We start from the raw sequence: 26,978 nt of genomic DNA on the forward strand, positions 1-26,978 counted from the left end.
TGTTATTCAAATTTCATGGGGAGAGATTAGGAAAAATGTCTAAAAAGGATCTTTAGGGGTGTGATCATGAAAAAAAGGATTGAGAAATATTGGTATAAGATCTGATACTTTAGATGAGAGACTCAAGATCTAGAAAAATCATAAACGGGCAAATTGAAATAAAAATAAACAAGGTGATGGTTATTGAGGATGCATGTAAATCCCAGTGTCTAGGTTAAAATAAAAGTTAGTTGTATAAGGGTAGACTCAGGCAAATAATAGTAGTTCGAGCAAGACACAAAAGAGGGTTTTAATTGAGCTATGAGCTACACATTGAGCAGATTTATGCTCTGAATAGCAAAAGATCTGGAAACCATGTCCGATGAGGTATGATTTAAATGAATTGAGGATATTTCGCCTAGAGGACAAAAGACTTGGACTGACATGACAGATATCTGTCATATTATAGAGGAATTCGAAATGGTTTATGTAAAGCTAATTTGTGCTCAACCTGAGGAATACGTTATGTGTTTTTAAAAACAATTAGGGGATGTCCAAACCTGGGACAAGCAGCTTTCCAGAGGGATGCACTTTCCAGATTATCAGGACAATACTTCTGCACTGAGCAGGAAGGTAGATATGACTTCTAAAGTTCCTTCTAATTCCCAGACTTGATGATTCTCTACTCATTTGAAAATTATGGAGGTGGAAAAGACAGATGAAGAAGATGACCCCAGACAAAACACTCTCCTCGCTTTCAAAGCCAAAATCCCACAACACGGGGGATACTTGCTTGAGAAATCTGTCACTCAGGAACCAAATTAGGTGCCAATATTTAGAGCCCTAATTTCTCTGGGTTTTGGTCTTTTTATTGCCTCTTACCTCTAGCTCAATTTCCATCTTGGCGTAGAGGACGAGAAGGCACAGAAGGAGTTGTGGGGAAGTGCCAGGAAAAGGTCTCAGAGACCAGAGTTATAGAACTGCTCAGATCTGCTGCATAAAAATATTGATGTGGGGCCAGTGAGTAGGGAGAGCACACTTCCTTTCCTTCTTAGGCTCCTTCTCTCCCTCTCCCTCTCTCTCTCCTCTCTCTCCTCAACTAGCCAGCAGCAGAGCTGGTGCAGGGATAGAGGCAGAGGGGTAATTTCAGGTCAAAAGGTTAACACATCATCGGTCAGGAGAGCTGGGGAATGAGATGACGGGAGCCCTCACTGTTTCTGAAAATTGAGACAAACAAAATGACTTGAGAATCTTGCCCCCAGGAATGGTGTCCCAGTCAATGTCTCAGGAAACAGGACCTTGACTGAGGAGCAGCATAGTATTTTACAGGGGTCTGAGTATCGCGCTGAAGCCTTTTGGTTGGCCTTTCAGTGCACACAGTTATTTGCTCTGCTTTTCACCTAACACCACCAGGCAGGCTCTCCACGGCCCCATGGCTAGAAATCAGGCTTCTTACAGCTGCCGTGGAATCAAACTCCATTCACTTTCATCTTACTGCTCCCATATCTCTGCCTTTGGCCAGATGTAACCTGTTGCTTCACAAGCAACCTTTTCTTCCCTGTGCCCCACTCGCCCCTCTCTCACTCCCACCCACTTGCCGAAGTCCTCATCAGTAGCACAGATCTGTGCACAAGGGCCATTCTGCAGCCTAGCCCGCGAGAACTTTGCCAACACTTAAGATTTTTCTCTCCATGTCTTCTCTCGAGTAAAGTCCACGTCTGCACTATTAACCCTGGGACAGAAAAGTCAGAAATCTCTCAGACCCCTCCCTGAAGGTTCTGTTTCTCCCTGGAAACAGAAAGAGCTTTCAAACGTGGCTTCCTGGGTTTTTCAGTTTGCGAGTGGGTGGATCTGGAGTGGGCATCCCATCTGCACATCTGGTAGGGGCGCTTTCCAGATTTTCCTCCTGACTCGGGATCAGCTTCTGACTGCTAGGCGGGGCAAAGGCTCCTGAATTTTCTGTGAGGCACCTCCCCCCTGTGAGCACAGCTTGGTACAGCCCAAATAGTTTTCAGGTTAAGAAAGCCAGAATCTTTGTTCAGCCGCACTGACTGAACAGACGTTGTAGGGGTTACCTGGCCAAGAGCAGTGGTAGCAGCAGCAGGCAGCAGCGGCAGCAGCGAGGCTCCTGGGATAACTCAGGTGAGTAGAGAGGACATGAGCAAACTTACCCTGGAATTTTATTTGCTGGATAACTTAGTGTCTAAAAGAGGTGAAGAAACTTGAACTTTATAGGTAAACTCTGCAACTGTAATTTTATGGTTTGTCTGCATAGAATGTGTGTGCATAATAGCACTTTGGAAACTTCAAAACTAGCGGAATTTTGGATTGCTTATTTTGGGGTGTAGAGGGGGTAATTGTGGTTGTCTGGCAATGAGATTTTTTCTGGTGATATCTGCTTACTTTTTTCTTTTTTTGGTCTTCTGTTACTCAGAATACCTGGCAAAGAAAGACAAACCTGGGAGGGAGATGTGAGAGGGAGAATCCACTTCGCCAGGGCTTCATTTTAGCTTCTACTGACCCACAGCTGTGGGCAAATTATTGAAACGCAGGCACATCTTGGAGTCACACTATGTGCAAAAGGTCTTTAAGCCCTGGAAGTGGGGGTGCAAGGGCGGTTCATCATACATGGGAGGGAAAGGCAGCAGAGTTGTCCTGTCTGCACAGCCGGGGTCCTCTTGTCCCGGTGACAGGTTGATCTTGGCTATTTCCTGATCAGCCCCTGCCCAGCCTGGTTTTATTCTTCTCTGATTCTCACTTTGGTTTAAACTTTGATTTGCAGTTGGGGCTCTCTCAGCACCCACTCCCCTACATGGCCACTCGTGTTCTAAGAGGTTAACCTGGCTACTTGACCAGAGCAGCCTGGGGTGAGAAGAGGCCAGCTAAAGGATTGGAGCACTGCAACTGAAAATTGGTTCTGAGGATTTGGGGCTTGAAATAGGGTGAGAAGCATATGGGAAATTAAAGAAATTCTGCCATCCTGACAGTCACTTCTGGCTTCAGGATAAAGCATCCTGCTTTGTATCAATTTTTTTAATTGAAATTCAACTAATGTCTCATTTGCTAATCTTTTTTTGAAATTAAGGACGTTGTATATAGTCTGAAGGAATTTAGAAAAAGATTCTATGGGGGGGGTGGCTAATTAACTTGCATTCCCCCTGCAGTTTGTGTGTGTGTGCGCGCGCATGTGTGCGTGCGTGAATACTTTGGATTTGAATCGCATTCTTTATTTATCCTTAGAGTCCTTAGCAGGCTAGGGAAAAGTCTAAACACTTGTGTAGTCAGGAATAGGTTAAAAACAGGCTTTCTGTATCCTTGGGAGTTTTCAGTTCTTAAATTAAAAGCAGAAAAAGCCCCTTTGTGACCCCCAAACAGTGTTTCTTTGATTAGCCTTGATTTGAAATCATCTCACCTTCTGACAGCAATTCAAAACCAAAACTCCTAAGTGCATTCTTGTAAGAAGAGGACAATAAGCATTTTCAAAAGCAGTGTCTTGAGGTTTTGTGTTTAGGGGCTCCCCCTCCTTTTTTTTTTTAATTGTGGTAAAACGAGTCGGGAGGTCTGGGTTTTAGTGCCAACTCTGTCGCTAACTCTATAACCTTGGACAAGTCCCTTCACCTTCCTGTAAAAGCAAGGAGTTGGACTAAGTGATGTATCTCTAAGAGTCCAGCCAGTGCAACATTCTAGAAAAATTGGAATTAGAGTCTCACAAGGCTGTAAAATTAGACTTTTAGGATGGGCTTATTCAGCCAAGAGGGAAACATAGAGTAGTGGGGCAAGTCAGCCAAAAAAGAAAGGGGGAAGAGAGAGGAGGTACTGAATGGTGGAGGGGCCATTTTATATTGGTCTTTCAGATGTTTGTGAGTGCTTTACTTAAAGTATGTGATCAAATCGCTTCATTTTTCCACTAAGGGCAGAAAAGGGATTTAATTTGCTCAAAACAAGCATTTCCTACTACTACTGTCCTACATTGGTCTTATCCTTAACAGTTAGAAAGTATGTTCACATACATAATAGATCTCCTCAATAACACCCCGAGGTGTATGAGGAAGCCATTTTATTCCCATTGCTCTTGTGGGGAAACTGAGGGACAGAGACGTTTTATCTACATTAAATGCTGGTATCTGGGACTTGATCCTGGATCTCCTGACTACCTGTGCTCTTTTTGTGCTTCTGAATTGCTTTTTATTTTTTGATAAAGTTCTGCAACAATGGAATTAAAGGAAATTTTGTGCTCTTTTTTCTCTTCAAATTTCTTTGAACAGAATCTTCTCTCTGGGCAGAGTAGATGTGTCCTATACGAGGCTGGATCAGAGGACTTTGGTGGTCCCTTTCAGATCCCAGAATATCTGGTCAACAATTTGAATCTGAACAGCCATACGTCCCAGGGAGATGCATGCCCATAGGTGTGGCTCTGCCTCTGCCTGTGTGGACATGGAAAGCACTATTCTCTGTGTAACATGTGGATGCTGAGTTTTTATGACTTCTTCTCCAAGCCCTATTTCTCTCATCACACCACCCCTAGGAGTGAGGATAGGGACTGCTGACTGTGGTTAAAGTGGTTGCTACTTCATGCCCGGGCAGAGTTAAATCTTCTGTATTCGGTTTGCTCTGCAAACTTCTAATTGCTTTTACCTCCGATTTGGCCCCAACTGGGGCACAAACGGGGAAACTGGGGAAAAGGAGAAACCAGCCAGAAATAGCTCCCCCAGGGCCACGTTCTCTCCCTCTCTCCCCCTTAAATGCCCTCCTTCCCCCTCCCACTCACCCCAATCAAAAACAATTTGTAAACCGCAGGCTGGATTTCTTCTATCAGATAATAACTCTCTCTAATAAACTGAGGCAGATTTCATTTTTTAGAGCAAAATCCGGTTTCTACTCTAAGGCTGACCCACAGGTCAAGAACAAATGACTTTCTTCTTAGGAGTTTGTCCAGCTCCCCAAGCTTTCCAGTCCGGTGAGTAACAAAAGCTCGCGCTCCTAACTGCAGCTTTGTGGGCTACGTGGCAGGCTCCCTCCACATCCCCTGGCAATTCCTAAGTCTCCACACCCTGGAGCCACCCCTCCCGCTCGCCTTGGTCCACACGGCCTTCATAACCTATCTCTGGGCGGTGGATCCCTATTCAAACAGTGCTGCTTAAGACCATTATCTCAGTGCAAAACTCCACACTCCTTTTCACCCAACCACCCATAATACTAGCTCTCAGGACACAAGATCCCTCTTCTTGGGTGTGCACATTTCCTTTGTTAGCTAGAGGCTCTCTTTGGTTGATACTTAAAGCCCCAGCTTTGATTCTGTTTACCGACTTTCCTTATGTGCTCTCTAACCTAAAGGTCTTCACAGCTGGATGCAGTCAGATAGCAAAGAAGACATATTCCTGTCTCCACTCTCCTACGCGCTGGCAGGGCAAATTGTTGATGACGACCCCAACTTACACATTTCTAGGTTTCCAAAAGTATTCCGAGACCTAACTGATGAACCCTCGGATGCGAAGGGTTCAGATTCTCCCATGATCATCAAGCCGCGGAAATAAAGGACCTTTTCAATAGCCACCATGGCAATAAATTCTAGGCAGAATGCCTCTAAGTTAGGTATCATGTTTGCTTTGGAGGGTTTTTCCTCATTTGAGCTAAAAAAAAAACCTTCTTTAAGAAGGCAGTAAGTAAAAGAAGCAGTGTGGCGTGATGGAAAGCTGTACACTAAATCTGGCACGACCCAGACCTGGGTTTGAGTCGGCCCCACTATTTTTCTAGCTGTTTCTTGTCTCAGCTGCCATTTCTGCAGATACAGAGTGAAGGGCACAGATAACATCTACTAACCACGGCTGCCATGAGGAGAGCAGGAACCAAAATGCCTCCTTCGAACGATAAATTGTTATACAAACATTAATTTTCTACATAAAGCATTCATCCATTCCATAAATACTTCCTTAACAATGGCCGGGTGCCCAGCGCCAGGCCATGAGAGGGCTTACAGTGTGTCTCTTGTATGTATAGAGCCCTTGCTACTGATTCAAAATACCTGTACACTAACCGCCTTATTAGGGACAGCCACAGTGTAAGGAGGGCAGGATAAATAACCCCACTCCCCTGATGGGGAAATTGAGGCACAAAGAAACCAAGGTCACAGCGAATGGAAGACAGTTCTCCTCTTACCTAGTCAGAAATTGGGGTCGATTCTACCCTGTAAGTCCGACAGGGATGGGACTACAGTTGTACCCTGATGAAAGCCTGTCAAAAGTTGAGGCTGATACCTTGCTATGCCTTATTTCCCCTGCGCTCCCAAAATGCATGTGCCCTCGCCCAAAAGGCTTGGCCTATCCCCACCAGCTGTGCATTCTGCCTCTGATAAAGTCTACTGGGATCATACCGGTTTTGAAAATCCAACTTGACTTTCTTTTCAATTTATCTGTAGACAGGCCCGCTTTATATAACACGGATTCCCTTGCAGGCTCCTGTCTGCTTTGCCATTTGACTGAGTAACAGGGGAGACTGGCTGGGGCAGAAGGCCTTCCCAAGAACAGGAAATACTCATTTATCCAAAACGTTCAGGGACTAGGAGGTTCTGGCAAACAAAATATCCTAATTGCCCCAGACTATCCCCCATTTACAGTCCCCAGCCTCTGGCAAGCCACCAAACCTTCCAGGAAAAGCAAGAGGCACAGTACTGTTTGTTACAAGTTGGAGTACACGCAAAAATTGGGGTCCATTTGTCAAAGGCTGCAGAAAGGAGTCTGGGCACACGTTCAGATTGGCGCTGACGCTGCTTCATGGACACTGATTATTGATACCATCCATGACTTCAAATAATACAATGAAATACACTTTAATATTTAAAACCCATGGACAGAGTTAAATCTGATGACTGAAAAAGCATTTTGGTACTTAGGGTGTCCCATAGCCTTCAATTTGAAAAAGATTTGTTAATAAATAAGGCTAGGGAAAACTGTGATTATTTTCAGCTTTTTATTTCTTGGATTCCGAGAAAGGGTAAGTTTGTTTACATACGTTGTAGGTGGCAAATAACAGCGAATGAAAATTTTTGATGGTTTTCAAGTGGGGAGACTTCTTTACCAGTAAGGCATTTCTATGTAATACTGAAAAACATGGAATAAGATAGGAGAGCAGTATGATTAATATTACACTTTTTATAAAATAGCAACTGCCTCATTATTAACTTGGTTTTGAGCTGCGTTAACCTACACAGACAGTCTTTAAAGTGCTAATTAGCCTTTTTTTCTCAAATTTCATCCATTTTTTAGCAGACACTCTGACCTTAGCTTGATTTTTTGTTTCAGCCCTCATGCAATCATAACATATAGACACAGTTATCTTTAAATTATATTTTTGAAATAATTGGTGTCATGTAAATTTTACAACCCCCCTCTTATTTACCATTGACTGTCCTGAGAGGGTCATTAAAATCATTACAAATCTAGCTTTGTGAATCAAGCAAAGGCATTGAAAACCCTTTTATCACCCTAAAGCTATTTAAAATCAAATTTGCCTTTCAAATTACCCTCATAAAAACCAGTTGTTCGGGGCATTTGAGCGCGGGGCACTCTGATAGACATGGCCTGAAGATCCACTAGATTAATTCTCTGTTTAGGCATGTGAGGTTTTTTTAAGAAAAGAAAGCAACAGTGTATTGCCAGGGGATAAGAATCTATTGTCCACCAAATTAGTGTAATTGAATTTTGGAGTCTGCCTTTTATCGCAGGCAAATGATTGCACACTAGACTTTGAAGAAAAAAAAACATATACAATCTCTCTATCTTTCCTTGTCTTTGGAGGCCATCTGCTGAGCTCTGATTCTTGCATTAGCCTTCCTGGCCAGTAATAAAAATGCAAAGCTCTTTCATGATAAAAGGGAAGGAATTGTGTAAAAGGGCTTGTTAGAAGTGAGAGCGGCTGCTTCTCCCCTCAAGCACAAAGTGTGTGGCCCTTCAGGGCACCAAATTATTCTGAATATAGTAAAGCAATTTTTCCCTTTGATCTTCAAATTTAGAATTGTTCTTTGCTTTGAACTCCTCCTTGCCACGTAAAATGGAAGATGGCCCTTTAAATGATAACCACCCATGTTTGGCTAGCAATCTTTGCATTTATTATCTATTTTTCTGATAAGGTTGTTAAAGTCCCTATTACCCCATCTGGCAGATGGGGAAACTGAGACCCTGAAATGGTTTAGGTGCCTTACCCCAAGCCCCAAACTAATTAGTTGCAGAACCTGGACCCTTCTTTCCCTGAAAATGGTGACTTTTCCTTTAAAGCTAAACTTGAAGTGCCTAGCTCCAGGAATAAACCGCTGAGATGATGACTATTTGTCTAATCTCAGGGGATCTTTCAAAGATTTGAGAACTTCTTCCTTCAATAACAATAATTTTCTCATTCTAGACATAGTTTGACAATATGGGTCCTCCTCTGAAGCTCTTCAAAAACCAGAAGTACCAGGAACTGAAGCAGGAATGCATCAGAGATGGTAGACTTTTCTGTGATCCAACCTTTTTGCCTGAGAATGATTCACTTTTCTACAACCGACTGCTTCCTGGGAAGGTGGTGTGGAAGCGTCCCCAGGTAACTTTCTTGTTCCGATTTCTGTCTCCCTCTTGATCTCTTTCATCATAAGTCTCCTTCGTCCTCCACTATTTAACTGACACAGCCCACTGCGTATAGACCAGTTGAGAAGACAACTTTCAAATGAGAGGTTTTATGGATCTGTGCTTCTGGCTCTAGCTTGAGGAAGCTTGCATCTTAGTCAGATTTAGTAACTTAGAACAAAAAACAGCTATACCGTGCTTGTTTTCTTTTGGAAGTTCACTTGAGTAAATATGGTAACTCAAAAAGCAACTCTACACTTGTCTCTTTACTGAGTTACCTATCACAGCAACTTCAGGATCATCTGAGACCACTGAGGAGAAAAACTCCTCTTATGATGAGCAGACATGAAATGAACTCTACAGGAACAAGATGGAGTCGGAATTACAGGAGGGAGGCTTCTTTGCTGCTCTTTGGATACCATCACCTGTATCCTCCCACAATTAGCAAAGTGGGATCCAAATAGGATTGTAACTCTTTCGCCACCTATTAGTGGTCACTATGGTTCTCTGTGGAACATCTGTATATTGTATCTCTAGAGCAAATCTCAGAACTCCTTCACAAGCCCTCCATGAGTGGGAGGTCAATGTGTAAAATGATAAGATGGCAGAATCTGGAGAATAAATAGCAATAAAAAAAAAAGAAAATCAGTTGGGGTGGTGCCAGGAGGGGCTGAAGGATTGGGGAAAAAATATGAAAATAAATATATATATGTTCATGTATGACTGAAGCATTATGCTGTACACCAGAAATTGGCACAACATTGTAAACTGACTATACTTCAATTTAAAAATATATACCAAAAACTAGCAATCTTGCTATATCTAAAGGGTATAATTGGATAGGAGGCTATTCAACCTGGGCTTCTTCCCAAAGTGGGTGACCAGGTATATAGGCCCCAGAAGGCTGTTATGAAATGCAAAATCTTGGGCCTTCTGATCCTATTTAACGATGTAACTTTTGGAGCACTGTTATGGAGCCATCTCAGTCACCAACTCAAGGTCTGCCTTCTTCCATGAGCAAGCTAGCATTCTTTAGTTGAGATATCCACAGCTTAAACTCCTAAAGGGAGTTCTTCCAAGAGCTACTTCTGTTTATGTAGGTTGCCACCAGGTGGTGCTAAGATACATTGGTCAATTCAAGGTTCTTGTCTTCTGTGGGACTCAAAGGACATGTCTGAATGTTTGCCTCTAAAGTATGATAGCCAGTGAGAATATAAGACTTGGAGAAGTTCTCTCCATCAGAAGGAAGATTACACTCCTGCTGGGCCTCTGGGCCTCCAGTTGTTGACATCCCTACAGAACATAAGCATAGTTCACTAGCCACTAGTTCAGTATGCAGAGAGGTTAAGATTTTTTTTTCAGAAATGCATGGAGAAAGTAGAAATACATGTTAGGGAGCCACTCTTATGAGTAGATGGTGATAATGAGGGGCACCAATCCTTTTTGATGGTTGGGTATGAAAGAAACGAGATCAAGAGGGAAGAAGTAGCTGAAAAGAAGGCAGCAAATTGAAAGAGGTTTTCTGGAGGAGGGTGTCTTTTAAAACTAAGACCTGAACATATTTATAGGCCAAGGAGTAAACAGTAAGGAAGAAAGAACGAATGATGGATGGGGGTGAGGTCCTGGAGGAGGTGGAAGATCTTATTGGGCAGTAAAATTGCAAGCCAACCTGAAGCCATTCCTCAGATGTGATCCAAGCCAACAGTGCTTCCTGTCCTGGCCGGTCTTTAGACACATCCTTCTTCCTCTGTCTTGGCTCAGTCCTTTGTCTTTAGCCTTCATCTTCCAAATTCTGTGGATTGAGTCCTAGATGGATTAGCAGGGAAGGAAAAAACTTAAATAACCATGGCAATACTCCATCTTGCCTCTGAGGCAAGCAATACCCCTTCCAAGGTGAGGGAGTGTCAGGAAGAGAGAGTGAATGGGGATGAGTAGAACAAGAAACAGGCATTTGTGGCATGCGTCCTATGGGCCCAGATACTGTGTTTGGAGTTTTCTATACATTCATTTCATCCTTATTTGCTATGGCTTAACAAGGTAGGTATCTTAAAAATCACTTTAGTGGAATTCTTTTTTCTGGTGTAAAAAATAAAGGTAGATACTATGTTCATTTTATTGTTGAGGAAACTGTCTCAGAGAGAAGACAAAAATTTTCTCAGACTCAGACTGCTAACAAGCTGGGATCTGAATCCAGACTTGACTCCAAAACCTGTATTTGTTTTGTTTGGGGTATATTACCTTTATGAAAGTTTGCCAAACTGTTTTCCAAAGTGGTTGTGACATTTTACACCTGTATTAGCTTTTACTCTACTGTGCCACCATGTCAGGGAGATAGATTTGCCCTTGTCTCTTGATAAAGTATGTACCTTCCCTCCAGCGAGTTCTCACACTCCTCCTCACTATGTTGATGCTGTACATCCATTAATTGATCCATACTCTCCTCTTTGAGGGGATATTCTGAGCTTAGTCTTAATTAAGCCCAAAGGGAGAGTCAATTGAGAAACATTTATTGAGCGCTTACTCTATGCCAGCCTCTGTGCAAAATACAGACAAGGCCTGAGGCGAGGGACTCCCATTCTAGTTGAAGAGATGGATATTGAGCTATCAAAGAGTTAAAGAATAAATTAATGCTGAATACAGGAAGTGCCATTTTCAGGCATGCAGACAGTAGATCATGTAGGGTTTTGAAAAAGGGGAGATCAGGGTGGTTTGGAGTGGTTGGGGAGGGGGCCTCTTGTGGGGAGTAGGGGAAAAAACAACGTTCTGGACCACCATCTAAGTCTCTCAAAAAGCTGTAGATTCCTTTCCAGCTAGAGTGGAGGCCAAGCCTGTGGTCAAGAACCACGTCAAAGTTCTCTGGCCTCCCATCAGAGAAGCAGAGAGACAGCCCTAGGCCTCTCTAAGTTGGCTCAGGAAGACCAGATGGGTCATTGGACTCACCCATCTCATTGGCAAGGTTGAGATCCTCGTCTGCAGGGAAGCTTACAGACATCTTGTCCCCTTGGCATGCCACACAGCCTCGTACTCCACCAGGGTTATTTTCTGAGGTCCCTAAAATGGAAGAGGCACAATTAACTTGATATTTTCCGTCTCTTTCCCCTCCTGTGTTGAAAAGCCTCTACCTTTATAAGTGTCCATGTCTGTAAACACCATTGCTCATCAAACCAACCAACTCCATCAAGTCCCCCCATCCTAGGGCAGGACTGAGTTCCCCTTCATCCCACTGGCCATTTCCCTGCTGTGTCCTAAGGAGCCACTTTAAATAGGCAGGGATTATGAGAGTGTTTTGCAATTGTTCAATGCCAGTTCATCTGCTCATACCCTCCAGAGGAAAATCCTTCTCCTTAATGCCCCCAGCTACTGTCCTAACTTCCTGTGTGCACACGCATATTGCCTGAAACATGTGCTCCTGAACTTTCCTATCCTCCTGGGCCTTCAACATACAAAGCTTTAGTCAATTCTAAGAGCTGAGTTATACTGAGTTGCAGTGTGATCATAAGACGCACGTAGGAATTTTAGGCTGAAATCTCCTGCAGATAGGAATTTTAGGCTGAAATCTCATTGCCAAATTCCCACAGAAAATCTCTTCTCCAGCTCCCTCCGACTACTCTCCCTTCTTACCCACCTCTGGCTTTTTCCCTGACTGACTCATGCCCAGCTACGATAGTGTCAGACAATTCTAATCTCTGACTAAAATGGATCAAGGCCTCGTGGGGATTTGCACAGCCAGCTGAGGGGGAAGCAAAGGTACCTGCACAAGATCCGTCAGCTCTCTGTTGAGTTTTGAGTCCAACCCTCACTACCATTGCTCTTGCTCAGATCTTCCACTAGCGAATATCCTCCTTGGAGGTATATTGTGTGGGAAGAGGCTGGTGAGGTTCTGGATGAAAGCAAAGGTGGTAGGAATGGAAGGAAAAGGTTGAGAGAAGACATTAGAAGCAGAACATACAGGCCTTGGTGATAGATTGCACGTGCAGGAATGTGCTAATAGAAATTTCCAATACCCAGCTCAATATGACACCTCTGTACAGTAATTTTGGCCTAGATTGTTCATGGATTTCTTTTTCTTCCCAGAGACCATGACCTTCCACCTGAGTAGTACTGTTTTCAGCAGCTGATACAGTTGAAGAGAGTTGAATAGTCCCATACTCTTTCCATCTATCCTGTTTATTATAGATTCTGAATTTCAAAAGCGTTAACAGCTTTATCAAAGTACAATTTATATACCAGAAAATTCACCTTTAGTTAAGTAGACAAAGCAATGAATTTTAGTAAATGTACAGAGTTGTGCAAACATCACCACAATCCAGTTTTTGAACAGTTGCATCGTCCCAATATGATCTCCCGTGCACACTTGCGGTGAGTAAACCCCTTCTCCCTCCAGTCACAGGCAACCACTAATCTACTTTTAGTTTCTATCTAGATTTGCCTATCCTGAACATTTCACTTAAAATGGAAATATAGTGGCTTCTTTTGATTAGCATAATGTTTGCAAGGGTCATCCATGCTGTAGCTTGTATCTGTTCCTTTTGATTATTGAACTGTCTTCCGTTGCATGGATATATAAATTCTTCCCAATAAAGCAGATTGGGATTTATACCTGGAGTCTTCTAGCAGAAGGTTCAGATAAGAAGATAATTATGTAGTGACTTCATTGTCTAGTTTGGAAGTGAAAGTTAGGCTTAACATGTTATTCTCAGGCTCCATATTGAGTTTTCCTTGGAGAGGTTAGGAAGGAAGAGAATGTTTTACCAATGACAAGATCTTCATGCAGAAGCAAAACTCCCCAGTGGGTAAAGTGGACTCCTTGTGCAACTGGTCTACCATTGGTCCCTGAGCCTAGGTCCACCTATAACTCTCTTGTCTTGGGAGGGTACAATTTTCTAAGGATAAGATAATGGCTACTTAGGCTATCAATAAAGTCCTCAGGTCCTGAATGGCAGCCTTGAGCTCTGAGACTCTTTATAGCCCTGGACTTAGTCATAATGTACTTACTGCAGGGCCAGCCTCACTTGCAAGTGTCCATGCCACCACCCCCACAGTATTGCTAGACTGCGCGTAGCACTTTTGAAAGTGCCTCCACTCTTCTGGCTGCTGGTTTTCCAGGCAGCCTTTCATTTTACTGTGGTTCTTGAGGTTTACCCCGGACCTCAATATTTATTGTCAGCAAATTTCACCTGCGTGAAAAAAATAATTGCTGCAGATGTGAACGTGGTAGTTGAAAGGAGATCCACATAGAGTGACACATGTGGGGCTCCAAGGCTTATAATTGTATGCCTGAACCCCCCCCCCCACCCCCAGCAGAGGTCTCTAGGGAGGGAGATGAGGTAAGGTCAATGGGAGGGTCTCTCAATGCTCAGCTAAGAAAACTTATTTTCTAGAGAAGCTACTTTGCTTGCTGAAGGCTTTGGCTTCAGGATGGGGTTATGTAGAGACCATTCCTGGATTTACTCTTGGTGCTCGGCTTCCTTGTTGTGTATTTCCCCCCATGAAATTATTTTACCTTGACAAACAGCCCAGGTCAATCATCACGTCAACTTGCCAACACAGCTGGGAACCATTAGGGGTTCAGCAATCTTCCCTACCTCTCAAGCCACCCAAATATGTGACTGTGTGAGCTGTGACCTCTCCTCCCTCTCCACTCCCTACCATTCCAGCAGAGCTTGGGCTGAAATACGCCACCTGCACTCCGCATCTCAGCTTTGACTTGCAGGAAAATTTCTCTAGCCTTGCTTCCTCACCTCCACATGAGGAGACCCAGTTGTCCAAATCTAGAGGAGAATCCAATAAATAGCCATTTCACTGTTTTCAAATTTGTCACCAAAAAGTCTGTTTGGCTTTTGGATTTGCATTAGTTCATTACCCTTTATCCTCTCTACCTTCTTAGTTGCTTTCTAGTCATTCACTTTAAAGAGGTAAAAAAAAGGTGGCTTAATAAAAATTTTCTCCCCTGTTTCACATCATGGTGCTGACATACATGAGAGATTGATTCATATTTAATGGACTAAATTGAAGAGATTAAAGCTCATTGGTGATATTTAGCTTGGAACCAAAAGCTGAGACATGTGTTAAGTCAGTCTTCCAGAACAATGGAGAGCTTCCAGGTAAGCGTTAAGCAAAGAGGCATAAAACACGGGGATGGATGATTGAGAGAGGTAGTTGCATCTCCATCCCTGAAGAGCCACATTATATTACCCTTCATGTGGTGGCCACTGATATACCTGAAGGCAAAAGGATGGACCAGCTAAGGTCCAGAGGTTCCTTCTCTAACTGTATATGGTTCTGAAGAACCTAAAATTTCCATCGAAGGTCTACTAACTAGCTGAATGACAGGAGGGGCAACTTACTGCCCTTCTCTGAGCCTGTTTCCTCACTTGTAAAATAAATAGGTTGACTAAATAGTCTCTAAAATTCCTTCCAGTTTTGACAGTCTATGGACGATTAGCTTATCATTTTTTAAAACCCATTATTAAATAGCCAACCATCATGTGTGAAGAGAGGTAAAATAAAACTGGGGCATGAGCCAGTTTATGAGAGGAAATAGAAAATAAAGTGGATTTTTTTTATCCAAATGTATATTCTCCCATGATTATACACAAGTTTATACATAAACACACACACACCATATATATATATACTATGTATTTTATATATATATAAATCACATTCAGCTTAGTCTACAGGAGAATAATTATCCAGTTCCTCAATCTGAGTTTTGCTTACATGTTTTTGTTTATTTACGTGACCCTTTATGTCTTAAGTAGAAATTGACATGCCAGAAGTGTTTGCTGATCCTAGATCCCTGCTGTGAAATGAAAGCCTTGTGGAAATTCAAGACACTGTAATGTAACCTCAAGCACTAATAACTCTACATAAAACCAGCAAATAATTTACCTTAATAAGCTAAAAGCACACTTCTCCACATATCAATGTTCGCTTTATTGTTTTTACATGATAGGAAATTATTATATGCGTCATCTAAGACCAAGAAATCACTGTGTAACTTTACATCTTGCTCCAAATACAATAGTAACACCTGACCCAGGAAGGAGAAACTTTGTTTAGTTTCATCTTAGAAGGGGCAAAGAAACAATCAGAAGAGAAAGGATATCAGGATCTAAATAACCCAGCATACCTGCTTTATGTTCAATAAGTGGCAAAACAGGCAGCTCCCAACCCATTTAAAAATTAAGTAAGATAGAAGTCTTATCCTAAGACAAAAAAGTTACAATGAGACACCAGACATGCATCTAAAAAAAAAAAAGACCATAAAATCCAAAGCTGACAACCCACCTCTCTCGTTTTGGCAGAGGGATGACCAATTAATCTTCAGTTTGGACTTATCCCTGCCCAGAATGCCTATCCCTTTCCAGAGTTATTTTGGCTTTTAAAGAATATAAGGAATGTTTTATTCTGTAGACCAGACCCTTCATCAAGGAGAATTATGTCCATTTAAAAAGGGGGTTTGAGAACCAGAAAAAATATAGCTGTCTCTATTTAATAATTTTTAAAAGGATATATGTCTAGATTTTCTTTCCATTTGAGACTAGGATTTATTTCTGCTGGGTAAGCAGAATGTCAAGGTACTGGCCAACGGCCTCCTCCACGAGCTTTTCTTCATCTACCCAAGACTTCATTGGTATTTCCTGCCTTTGAACTCTGCAAGTGCTGATACTCTGAGTCCTTCAGTCATGTAGTCAATTATGTGGTGTCACGTACGTGGCTCTGCCTTTGTCCATGCCTGTCTCTCTACTCGTTATGCCTCCATACTTCTCCCTTGTCCAGCTACTTAACTCTAGTCATTCTTAAGGCTTCGTCTTGACCTTTACCACCACTATGCAATCTCTTCTGTCTGCCACCAGGGAAACTTTGGGGATCTTTCCTTTAGGCACTGATAATACTTTGAAAATGCCTCCCCTGTACCCTCATTATATTGTGTTGTAATTGTACTGTTTGAGTCTCATTTTCCTACTTGCAGGGGAATGGCATAGCTAATGATATGTTAAGGAAAGACACACACATAAACCCTAAACAAATACTGCGCCTACTCTGTCCAAGTTCCCACAGAACATCTGCTGTGGGAAGTGCGTCTGCTGAAACACTCCTGTGCGTGGTCTATTACCACTCGCTATTCATGCTGCTGCCATCCGTATTCATCCAAAGATGTGCAGAAATCTAGTTGCCTTGGAGACCACTGTTGCCTTTGCTTTATGTTAGGAAAGGGCTTCATGTATAAGGTCTCCTAACTCATTTTCCTAGAGAAGGAGAAGCATTAATGTCCACCTCCATCAGGCCTTGTCTTTCAAATGCAAACATCCTTCCAACCACAGGTGCTTCAGAAAATCTCATCCTGACAAATAGGATCAGAATGTAATGTGCTAATCCCACATTCTCCGCTTCAAAAGCTCACTGCTTGCAGGGAGGGTATAGCTCAGTGGTAGGGCGCATGCTTAGCGTGTGTGAGGTCCTGGGTTCAATCCCCAGTACGTCCATTAATAAAAAAAAAAAAGAGTTCCTTCTACAAACATTTTATTTTGTAGTAACACATAGTGAAAAAAGAATATGAAAACAACAAAAAATATATATATATATATGTATGAATGAAACACTATGCTGTACACCAGAAATTGACACAACATTGTAAATCACATTGACTCTTGAGAAACAATTCCCAGATTCTTAGAACAAATTATTGTATCTACAGGACATCTGCGATGACCCCCGTCTGATTGTGGGCAATATCAGCAACCACCAGCTGATCCAAGGGAGACTGGGGCACAAGCCAATGGTCTCTGCGTTTTCCTGTTTGGCTGTTCAGGAGTCTCACTGGACAAAGGTATTCCCTCTCTTATGGGACCTCACTTGGTTTCCACCTTCTTGTCTTCTTTAGTAACTTTAGGAAAAGTCAGCTCGTAACTTTCTTGATTGTTTAATTCCTGAAGTAAGAGGTGATTTCCCTCCATCTTGTTATGAGAATTTTTGTTAATCCAGAAAGTTGAAAGAATTTTACAGTAAACACCCATATACTCACCTAGATTCTACTGGTTATATTTTACTCTATTTGCTTTGTCACACATATTAGTTGATCTCTTGCCACTTGCAGTTCTTTGGCTCAGTAGCTCCACATACTTGTATTCTCTGTACCTACTGAGGTTAAAAAGCCAGTAGGGGCCAGGAAGTCACTAACAGATATGAATAAAAGAAAAGGTGAGAAAGATGGAAATAGATCCTTGAAAAGGTTCTCATAAATTATTAATAGTACAAAAATTCCTTTGGCATTTAGCTAGAGTCCAAGGCAATGAAGTGTTGACTTGGGACAAAGAGCATTTTCTTCAGAAAAACAATTTTAGAAGATTAATATGTAACTGTATTTAAAAAGGAGATTTTCTCAAATGTAATTTTATTCAAGATGTGAATGAATTCTATAGTCTAAGGAATCTGCATGAAATCTTTACGACAGATCTTTAAAAACTGAAACCACCAGGGACCTTGTATTTTGATTGCTTTTGCTTTTTAAAAATGCCTGTTTATGTGGTTAAACAGGCAACCATGAATATGTTGTGTAGACATATGTTTGTAGATTATCTGTGGGAAATAATTTAACCCCTAACTTGCTGCCCCTAATCACCCTGTGTGTATTCAAGGAAGGCATGGTAATATTATCGTCAGCAAAACTCAACTGAGGAAGCAAAAGTTGTGGGAAAAAAATGCTCTACCAGGGATTTCCTAACCTCGACCCAAACCCAGTACATTTGGTGTGTTTTCTGTTGCCACATGGATTTCTCAGAAGTCAACTGTAATCTCGATATTTGGATATAGTCTGGTGAATAAGTTGATTGATTGAATGTTCTTATATTTCCAGACAATTCCCAACCATAAGGAGCAGGAATGGGACCCTCGAAAACTAGATAAATATGCTGGGATATTTCGCTTCCGTTTCTGGCATTTTGGAGAATGGACCGAAGTGGTGATTGATGACTTGCTGCCCACCATCAATGGAGATCTCGTTTTCTCCTTCTCCACCTCCATGAATGAGTTCTGGAATGCTTTATTGGAAAAAGCTTATGCAAAGTAAGGAAGAGGGTTGGCTAGTCAGTGGTCAGGCTACAGGAGGAAAGAAAGGCCACATTTGTCTTGGGACTCATGCCCTTCCAACTTAGCCCTGAACTTTAAATTGGGTAAGATATCAGTTAGATTCAAGGCATTGTTTTGGGCCTGGGCCCTCCATAATCCTAGATGAGAAAGAAATCAGCTATTCTGATTTCCAGTAAACCCCTACCTGCTCCCAGGTTCCCCTTCCTGCTGCTGATCCACAGATCCCATTATGGCCTCAGATTTTCTCTTTGTCTAATATTTACCTGTAGAAAGAAATTCTGCATGGACTGTCCTAGATCAACCTAGCCTAAGCCTGTAAATCTGATGATAGTCTCAAAATAGCTTTCATTTCATACCTAGAGAAAAGTTAGCTGGGCAAACAGTGTTCTAATTTTGGGGAACAAGATGTCTTTGACCTGGAAAAATTATTTTACAAAGAACCTTGCCTATTTACCCCCAGACTGCTTGGCTGTTATGAAGCCCTGGATGGTTTGACCACCACTGATATCATCGTGGACTTCACTGGCACATTGGCTGAAACTGTTGACATGCAGAAGGGAAGATACACTGAGCTTGTTGAGGAGAAGTACAAACTGTTTGGAGAACTGTACAAAACATTTACCAAAGGAGGTCTGATCTGTTGCTCCATTGAGGTTTGTACTCACCAAAACCGCTCTTTGCTCACTTCTGGCAGAGGAGACCATAACATTTAGTGAGGAACATCACCCTTACCCTGGAGATCCAGGACAAGCCATTAAGAAACTCAGAAAGCTAACAATAGGCACTGAGCCCTGGCACAGAGGCTAAGGAACTTCAACGTTTTACCCTTTTGTACCAGTCATCCCACTGGGAGCCAATGCACCATCTAAGCTGATGTAAATAGCCTCTGCTAAATTATTCCTTTGCTTCTAGGTGTGGAGGTTATAGCTGTTTGCTTAAAGAATAAACCAGCCCCACCAAATTTTAATGCTGTTCCTATCAATGTACTACTGTGGGTCATTTGAATTGTTTGAATTGTTATATTAAATTTTTTATTTCCTTTCCCTGGCTTGCTTTGTGTCAAGTTAGGCAGCAGGATCAAATTTCCATCTGCGTGAGAGAACTAGCTTCAACCCTACTAGGGTAAATCAATCAATGAAAAGAAGGAGCCAGGCCTTGGGTATGCCAATTCTTGTGCCCTTATGTATCTTTCTTTGCTCTCAGTCTCCCAGTCAGGAAGAGCAAGAAGTTGAAACTGACTGGGGCCTACTGAAGGGCCATACCTACACCATGACTGATATTCGCAAGATCCGTCTTGGAGAAAGGCTTGTGGAAGTCTTCAGCACTGAGAAGCTGTACATGATTCGTCTGAGGAACCCCTTGGGGAGACAGGAATGGAGTGGCCCTTGGAGTGAGATGTAAGTGGCATTCCACTTTGACGGCTGCATCCCCAAAGCCCAATACTTTCTCCCAACCCATCCCTCCAGACTGTTAGTGGGCTGTCAATGCTTAGTGACATCTGTGGGCTCTTCTTGGGTGTGGGGTCTGTGACTTAGCCAGAGGTGAGACAAGGCTGTCCCTGTACCCATGCCTTCTGCTCCTCTGGCATCCTGCTTACTGTGGGAAGTCAATGGCAAACATAATGGCTTATCCTTTTGCTCATTTGCTTTTAGTTCTGAGGAGTGGCAGCAACTGACGGCAGCAGATCGCAAGAACCTGGGGCTTGTTATGTCTGATGATGGAGAGTTTTGGTGAGGAGAGGTTTTTCTGTGCTCAGGGAATTGGGGCTTCCACATGGAACTACAGGGGTAGGCATTAAGTACCAGCTGCACTTGTTTCCTGCACTCTTTCCATTCAGGATGAGCCTGGAGGACTTTTGCCGCAACTTTCATGAACTGAGTGTCTGCCGCAATGTGAGCAACCCTATTTTTGGCCGCAAGGAGCTGGAATCAGTGGTGGGATGCTGGACTGTGAATGATGACCCCCTGATGAACCGTTCAGGAGGCTGCTATAACAACCGTGACACTTTCCTGCAGAATCCCCAGGTTTGAATCAATTATTTTTCTTTGTCTTCAAGTTACCAAGGCAATAGGAAGCTGGAGTATTTCTTTGACATCGGTTCTCCCATTTACAGCTTTTGTGTAATATTCATCAACCAAGATGCGTAAGGATTGGCTCAGATGCTTGTAAAGCATAGCACTGTGTCTCTTTGCAAAGAAGTATCTTGGCAACTTTATCAAATCCAAGCCACCTCCCCTGGTTGCCTCTCTCTTAGCCATATTGCTTGGTATGTCTCTTTGACACTCCCTGCTTCCTTGTGATGGTCCCACATTGGAGAAGAAGGATCTGTTCCCAGCCACATTTCAATTCTTTTTCATTTTTTTTACTTCCTAATTGCTCTCTTGGGTGCACATTTACTATAGGTGCCCTCTTTCTCATGCAGGTGATTCTTCTGAAACCCATCATTGTGCCTCCCTTTTCTCATCTAGAACACCAAGTCATTCTTCCCAAGATTTGAATCGATACCCTGTTAATGACCCCATTCCATCCATCTCCCATTATAATGCTATTCCAGGTGACACATGAGAGGTCTAGTCTGGACACACACCAAAGCAAAAAAAAAAAAAATCCATACATCCAAAGCCTAAACCTATAATAACCTTGATGGTTTTATTGCCAAATGTGCTGATGAGCTAACCCACAGGAGAGAAGTATTCTGATTGTATTGCAGCCTTACCTGGGTGTGTCTCTTCTTTCCATGGACCTCACTGGTCACCCATTTTAAAGGATACTAAGGCTGGTGGGCTGATTGACTTTTCTCCATCCTTTCTACCTTAACTGTCCCTAAAGAAAAGAAAGCTCCTATTACCACCCCCCTTGATTTACAACCCTGGAAATGCTTTAATTATCAGGCACATATACCAAACTGGAGAAATGGCCCTTTTGGCTTCACAGTTTGAATGCCTGCACAGGATGGACCTATGGGGACCTTGTGAGTCTATGGTTCTGCATCTATTTCCTGTTTCTTACTAGGAGAGAGAGAAAGAGAGACTGAGAGAAAGAGAGTGAGAGAGAAACATAGACACAGAGAGATAGAGAAAGAGAGACAGACGGAGACAGAGGCAGTGAGAAAAATGTGATGTCTTTTGGTCTTATTTCCCAATGGTACCATGATTCCCCAGATAATATTTGGGTAATCACGCATGCAGCTTCCTTAAAATGGTGGTAGCAAAGCATCAATTTGCCAAGGAAGTGGATCCAGCCCTTCCACGAGTCACACTCCACAAAGGCTGCCAATAGGAGGCTAGCCTGGGTGATACTTCAGTGACAGGTCAAGTCAAACAAGAATGTTGTCTTTGGAAATAGAAAACTCAAGACCATACCGAACTTCTTAAAATGAAGTATACCCTCTTTGGTATCAAAGGCCTAGGCAAGAAGTTGTCTCTCTCAACACATTTAGCAAGTCAAGGAATTATCCCAGGCCTCACTGTCTGGTCAATGGTAAAACCTAGAAAATAACCCAAATCTCTACTTCCCAAGGCAGAGTGTTCTTCCCTGAAATTTGAGCTGGTTCCTCTGAAATGGAAGCACTAACTAAGCTCCTTGCTGGCCTCTTTCCCTTAGTACATCTTCACTGTGCCTGAGGATGGGCACAAGGTCATCATGTCACTGCAGCAAAAGGACCTGCGTACTTACCGCCGCATGGGAAGACCCGACAATTATATCATTGGCTTTGAGCTCTTCAAGGTAAGAATGGGCATTTGGAGCAGAGAGAATGATGGCAAACAGTGTCAAAATTAGGATGGCTTGGGTGGAGGGGAATGAAGACAGGTCCAGAGATAAAGAAAGTAGAGGAGCCAGGATCCTCCAATGCAAAAACTATGATTTGCATGGAGTGGAGCATTTCAGTCTCCTTCATTTCCAGGTGGAGATGAACCGCAAGTTCCGCCTCCACCACCTCTACATCCAGGAGCGTGCTGGGACTTCCACTTACATTGACACGCGCACCGTGTTTCTGAGCAAGTACCTGAAGAAGGGCAACTATGTGCTCGTCCCAACCATGTTCCAGCATGGCCGCACCAGCGAGTTTCTCCTGAGAATCTTCTCTGAAGTGCCTGTCCAGCTCAGGTTCTGTTTTTTTGGCCAGCCCTGCCAACTCCTATTCTCTGCCCTGCCTCCATTCCTAACCCCCTTGGCCCTTTCCCACCATGCGAACACTCAAAGGAACAACTTGTTCAAGTCAGACTTAACGGAAATGATGGCAGGAGAAATATTTCTCGAAGTGGGTGGGTTACAAGAAATTTCCTGTGGAGGTCTGAGCTTCAGAGCTCTGAGTAGCCATTTAAGGATAACAGGCCTATAGCCTAAGCTTTTCCACTTATATTTTATCTTCTGTTCTCTGGCCAACTGTCTGTTCTCTTAAACAGCTGGCACTCCTCACTGATCCCCTGTTATGTTCTGAGTGCTGGGTCACCAAAGCTACCTTTTCACCCCAGCCCTGCCTACTCTGATCTTTATCTGCTGGTCCTTAAAGCAAGGGGAAAGGAAAACATACTCATAAAATATAAGGCATGTCTGCAGAGGAATGGGCTAGGTCACTCGGCATTTCATGTTTTTCAACAACAAGGTCTGCTCTGGCAAGCCTATCTCCTCATCAAAGGACGTTCGTCATCAATGACGTGTCTTCTTTTTGATGTTCCAGGGAGCTGACTCTGGACATGCCGAAGATGTCCTGCTGGAATCTGGCTCGTGGCTACCCAAAGGTTGTCACCCAGATTACAGTGCACAGTGCCGAGGGCCTGGAGAAGAAGTATGCCAATGAAAGTAAGAACTGCAGGGGTGTCTGGGAAGGCAAAATTCAGTCCCAGGTATCACATACATGGTTAGAAAAGCTGCTCACAAATCATTGTCTCCAGTGGTATTTTCGGTCTAGAGAAGTCAAGTCTAGATGAGTGTCAACCAAGGCAGAAAATGGGATATAAGCTTCTTTGCGCAAGGCCTAGCTAGTATTTATTTTTCTATTCCTATATAAAGTATAGAGAAGAAAAGGGAAGTAAGAACCAAAGTCCTAGGTCATTCTGGTATGTGGGTCTTATGCTAAAAGTCCCAGAATAGACTTAGTGAGATAGTCTCTTGATTATCTAAAAAGAGAACTTTAATCACTACATTAAAAATAAATGTTACTTTGTTCCAGCTGTAAACCCATATTTGGTCATCAAGTGTGGAAAGGAGCAAGTCCGTTCTCCAGTTCAAAAGAATACTGTTCATGCCATTTTTGACACCCAGGCCATTTTCTACCGAAGGACCACTGACATTCCTATTATAGTGCAGGTGAGAATGTGAACAGGATCCCCCAGGATGTCTCCTACTCAATATCCGTACTAAGATCCTAAGTAACCCAAAGATGTCTGGGATACAGAGCGAGGGTTATCCCAGTGTTTTGCTTGTTTGTGTTGTACTGAAAGACACCTCCCACCAGGCACATTCCCTGATTTCCTTACTCATCTCCATCCTAAATAGCCTCTCCTCTGCTTATTTCATCATAGGCAGAAGTCCACATGTTGGCAGACACACACGTTAACACGTGAACTGTAACGTCCCAGGTGGGGAAGCACGTGCCAGTTCAGATGACCCTCATCCTGCCCTGTCAGGACAGACCACTACAGTTTGGTTGTTTTTCTGACTTAGTGCTACTGACCAGCTGCCTTTAGGTAGCCATATCAGAGGTCAAGGTTGATCCAGAGCTCTGTCTGCTGGCTTTTTGTCTCTGCTCTTTCAGGTACCTTCCCCTTCGCCAGAGAGGTATCAAGAGAGATAGTCTCTTGGTTTTTGAGCAGACCTTTCTAAGGTCAGCATTAGATTCTAGGTGCCACTAGGCCAAGTCCAATGTCACAGAGGGTTGCTCATCTTCATTCTCTTGACTTGTCTTTCCAGGTCTGGAACAGACGAAAATTCTGTGATCAGTTCCTGGGGCAGGTTACTCTGGATGCTGACCCCAGTGACTGCCGGGATCTGAAATCTCTGTACCTGCGTAAGAAGGGTGGCCCAACTGCCAAAGTGAAACAAGGCCACATCAGCTTCAAGGTTATTTCGAGTGACGATCTCACTGAGCTCTAAATCTCCAGCTCCAGAGAATCCTGACAGAGCTTTCCCACCCTTTTATTTTCTGTCAGAGGCTGATTCTTAGCTAAGATTTATAATCTTTTGAACGAAAGAAATTCACAGTAATTAACTTTTCCTTTCTTCTGATAAGTTCCCCATACCTCCCGATCCAAGTAGCGTAAGTAGCTACGTAACCTATATACCTCCAGCAGCTGGACGGGGGGAGGTGACAGTCCTATCTGGAGATCAGACAGATGTTTGCCAAAGAAGGATCTCTGGGGCTTCCGGGGGTGAGATTCAAGCAGGACAACAACAACAGCCTGGACACCCTACTGATATCTTTACTGCTTTCAGGTGCTCAATATTAATTTCCCTGTAGGGCATGTTTGGGAAGGAGGAGGGGTGATCGAGGCCAAGCTGGTCTAGCCTGACATCCTAGCTCCGATCTGAACACTGCAGCTGTCCCCCCAGCAGCGTTTCACCCAGCAGCCAGAGCCTGTTTCCACGTCCCCAGCCTGTACCACCACCGCCACCACCATCACATCCACCACCACCAGTCACCACCTCCGGAAAGTGTAGTCCTGCCCTCACTCCAGTCACCCCCCCATAGTAGGTTTTAACTTCATGTTGAGGAAGCTTCCTAGGTGCTTAATCAAGAGCTGGAGTTTGGTGAGGCTCAGACAGCAGGAAGGGCCTGAGCTCCAGCTCCGTGGAAGCCAGCTGTGTGCCACAAGAGGGAAAAAGTGGAAGAAGCTGCAGTGGGAGACAGAGCCTCGGTCCCCCACCCATCCACACACACCTACACTCACACACGCGCACATAGGCGCGCACGAACTACCGTTCAGGCAGTCAGTGGGCAAGAGGAAGGATGACGAAGGACCACACCCACTGCCAGGATGAGAGACTCCATCCAGGCAGAGTCTCCACCCCAGCCAGTTCGGGGCCCCTGACTGCAATGTGAAACCTCCTGCTGCTGCTAGGTTGACAAGCTCGTTGTCCTGTGCCTCCTAATATCATTGGTACTGAAGACCCCATCTGGGGGCTTGAGACTTTGGGTCCCACCCCAGACCCCTCAGGCTTTTTCTCTCAGTTGGGAAGCTTCGCTCCCTGGGGGTGTTTGTTTGCCCTCTTGTTTCTTTCAGTACTTCTACGGTATTTCCTCTAGAGTCAGTCATTCTAGAATGCCCTTCCCGCCATCTCCTCCATCAACATTCTACCCCTCCTTCAAGGCCCAGCATAAATACCACCTCCTCCGTGAAGCCTTTCCCCAACCCCCCCGACCCCTCACCTCCTACAATATTTCCACGCTTCTGCAATGATGAATAAAATAACCTAGCTGTAGTACGTAGTCTAGTCCAGCACGCGATCATTTAAAAAATTATTTCATAGGGTTTTTTTGCTCGCTCCTTTCTTAACCATGTTTTTCAGTCTGTGTAACCTCTGCGGTGCCTTCACCACACTGCCTTACATAATCCAAACCACAATAAAGTTCACATTTAATAACTTGACCAGTCTTGATTTGATTCGATGGCACAGGAGAGATGGCAAGAGTGGCCATCTGCTGAAACTTGTTTCGGAGCGGTTAGAGGTTGGGGTGAGGGTGGGGGCAAAGCTTCCTGTGACTGAAGGAGGCAAGACTACCCAAGACTGATGGAGTCAGAGGCCTAGGCTGTGTTCTCACTGTGTAGTCCTTCATCCAGGTGGGGACAGGGTTGATAGAATGGAGAAGGGGCCCTTCTCTATGCCATATTTCGGGATATTTGGATGGTATTTGGGGCTACCTGATTTTGAAACCCCTCTGAGATTGGACTCCAGGCCAAAGTCACAGCAGACAGATCTTTCAAGAGCGGGCCTCCCAACGGAAGAAGATATCAACTCCTCCCTCCTGGCATATGCCTTAGAGCCGAATGAATGCAAAGGTTTCACTCACTTGCTTCCACACTCTATCTGCCATCGGCCCATTTTAGGGTAGGCTTTGGGTGAAACTCCTCTCTTTTGTCCTTGAGTTCTGCCTCTTTGGCAGGAAAGGATGCTCAGGCAGGGGAGGGGTCTCCAAGAATAGAAGAATGGTCCTCAAGCACAGCCCTCATTCCCTGTCCCTGAAACACCAACCCAGAACCTGCTGTCTTAAGCATAGATGTGGTAGAGCTTTGTCAGAAATGAAGTGTCCGATACAGATAATGTAATAGTTCTGTATGGTCACCAGATGGCACTATGATATTACCA

General features: G+C 43.6%; 1 protein-coding gene across 2 annotated transcripts; it reads left to right on the forward strand.

The window, feature by feature from the left end:
* The first annotated feature begins 1,981 nt into the window (after positions 1-1,981).
* Positions 1,982-26,249, forward strand: CAPN6 (calpain 6). Of its 2 annotated transcripts, XM_031675459.2 has the most exons (14): positions 2,058-2,121; positions 4,840-4,936; positions 8,374-8,553; positions 17,281-17,412; positions 18,439-18,647; positions 19,132-19,324; positions 19,875-20,068; positions 20,324-20,401; positions 20,509-20,695; positions 22,275-22,397; positions 22,576-22,778; positions 23,353-23,474; positions 23,845-23,981; positions 24,585-26,249. In XM_031675459.2, the coding sequence occupies exons 3-14, from the start codon at positions 8,389-8,391 to the stop codon at positions 24,765-24,767; spliced, it is 1,926 nt and encodes a 641-aa protein (XP_031531319.1). In that variant the 5' UTR covers positions 2,058-2,121; positions 4,840-4,936; positions 8,374-8,388; the 3' UTR covers positions 24,768-26,249. The 2 variants fall into 2 exon arrangements, with proteins under 2 accessions (XP_006215240.1, XP_031531319.1); XM_006215178.2 differs by lacking the exon at positions 4,840-4,936 and having other exon boundaries at positions 1,982-2,121.
* The last annotated feature ends 729 nt before the right edge of the window (positions 26,250-26,978 follow it).

The sequence above is a fragment of the Vicugna pacos genome, chromosome X (genome assembly GCF_048564905.1).
Source record: "Vicugna pacos chromosome X, VicPac4, whole genome shotgun sequence".
NCBI classification, from domain to species: domain Eukaryota; kingdom Metazoa; phylum Chordata; class Mammalia; order Artiodactyla; family Camelidae; genus Vicugna; species Vicugna pacos.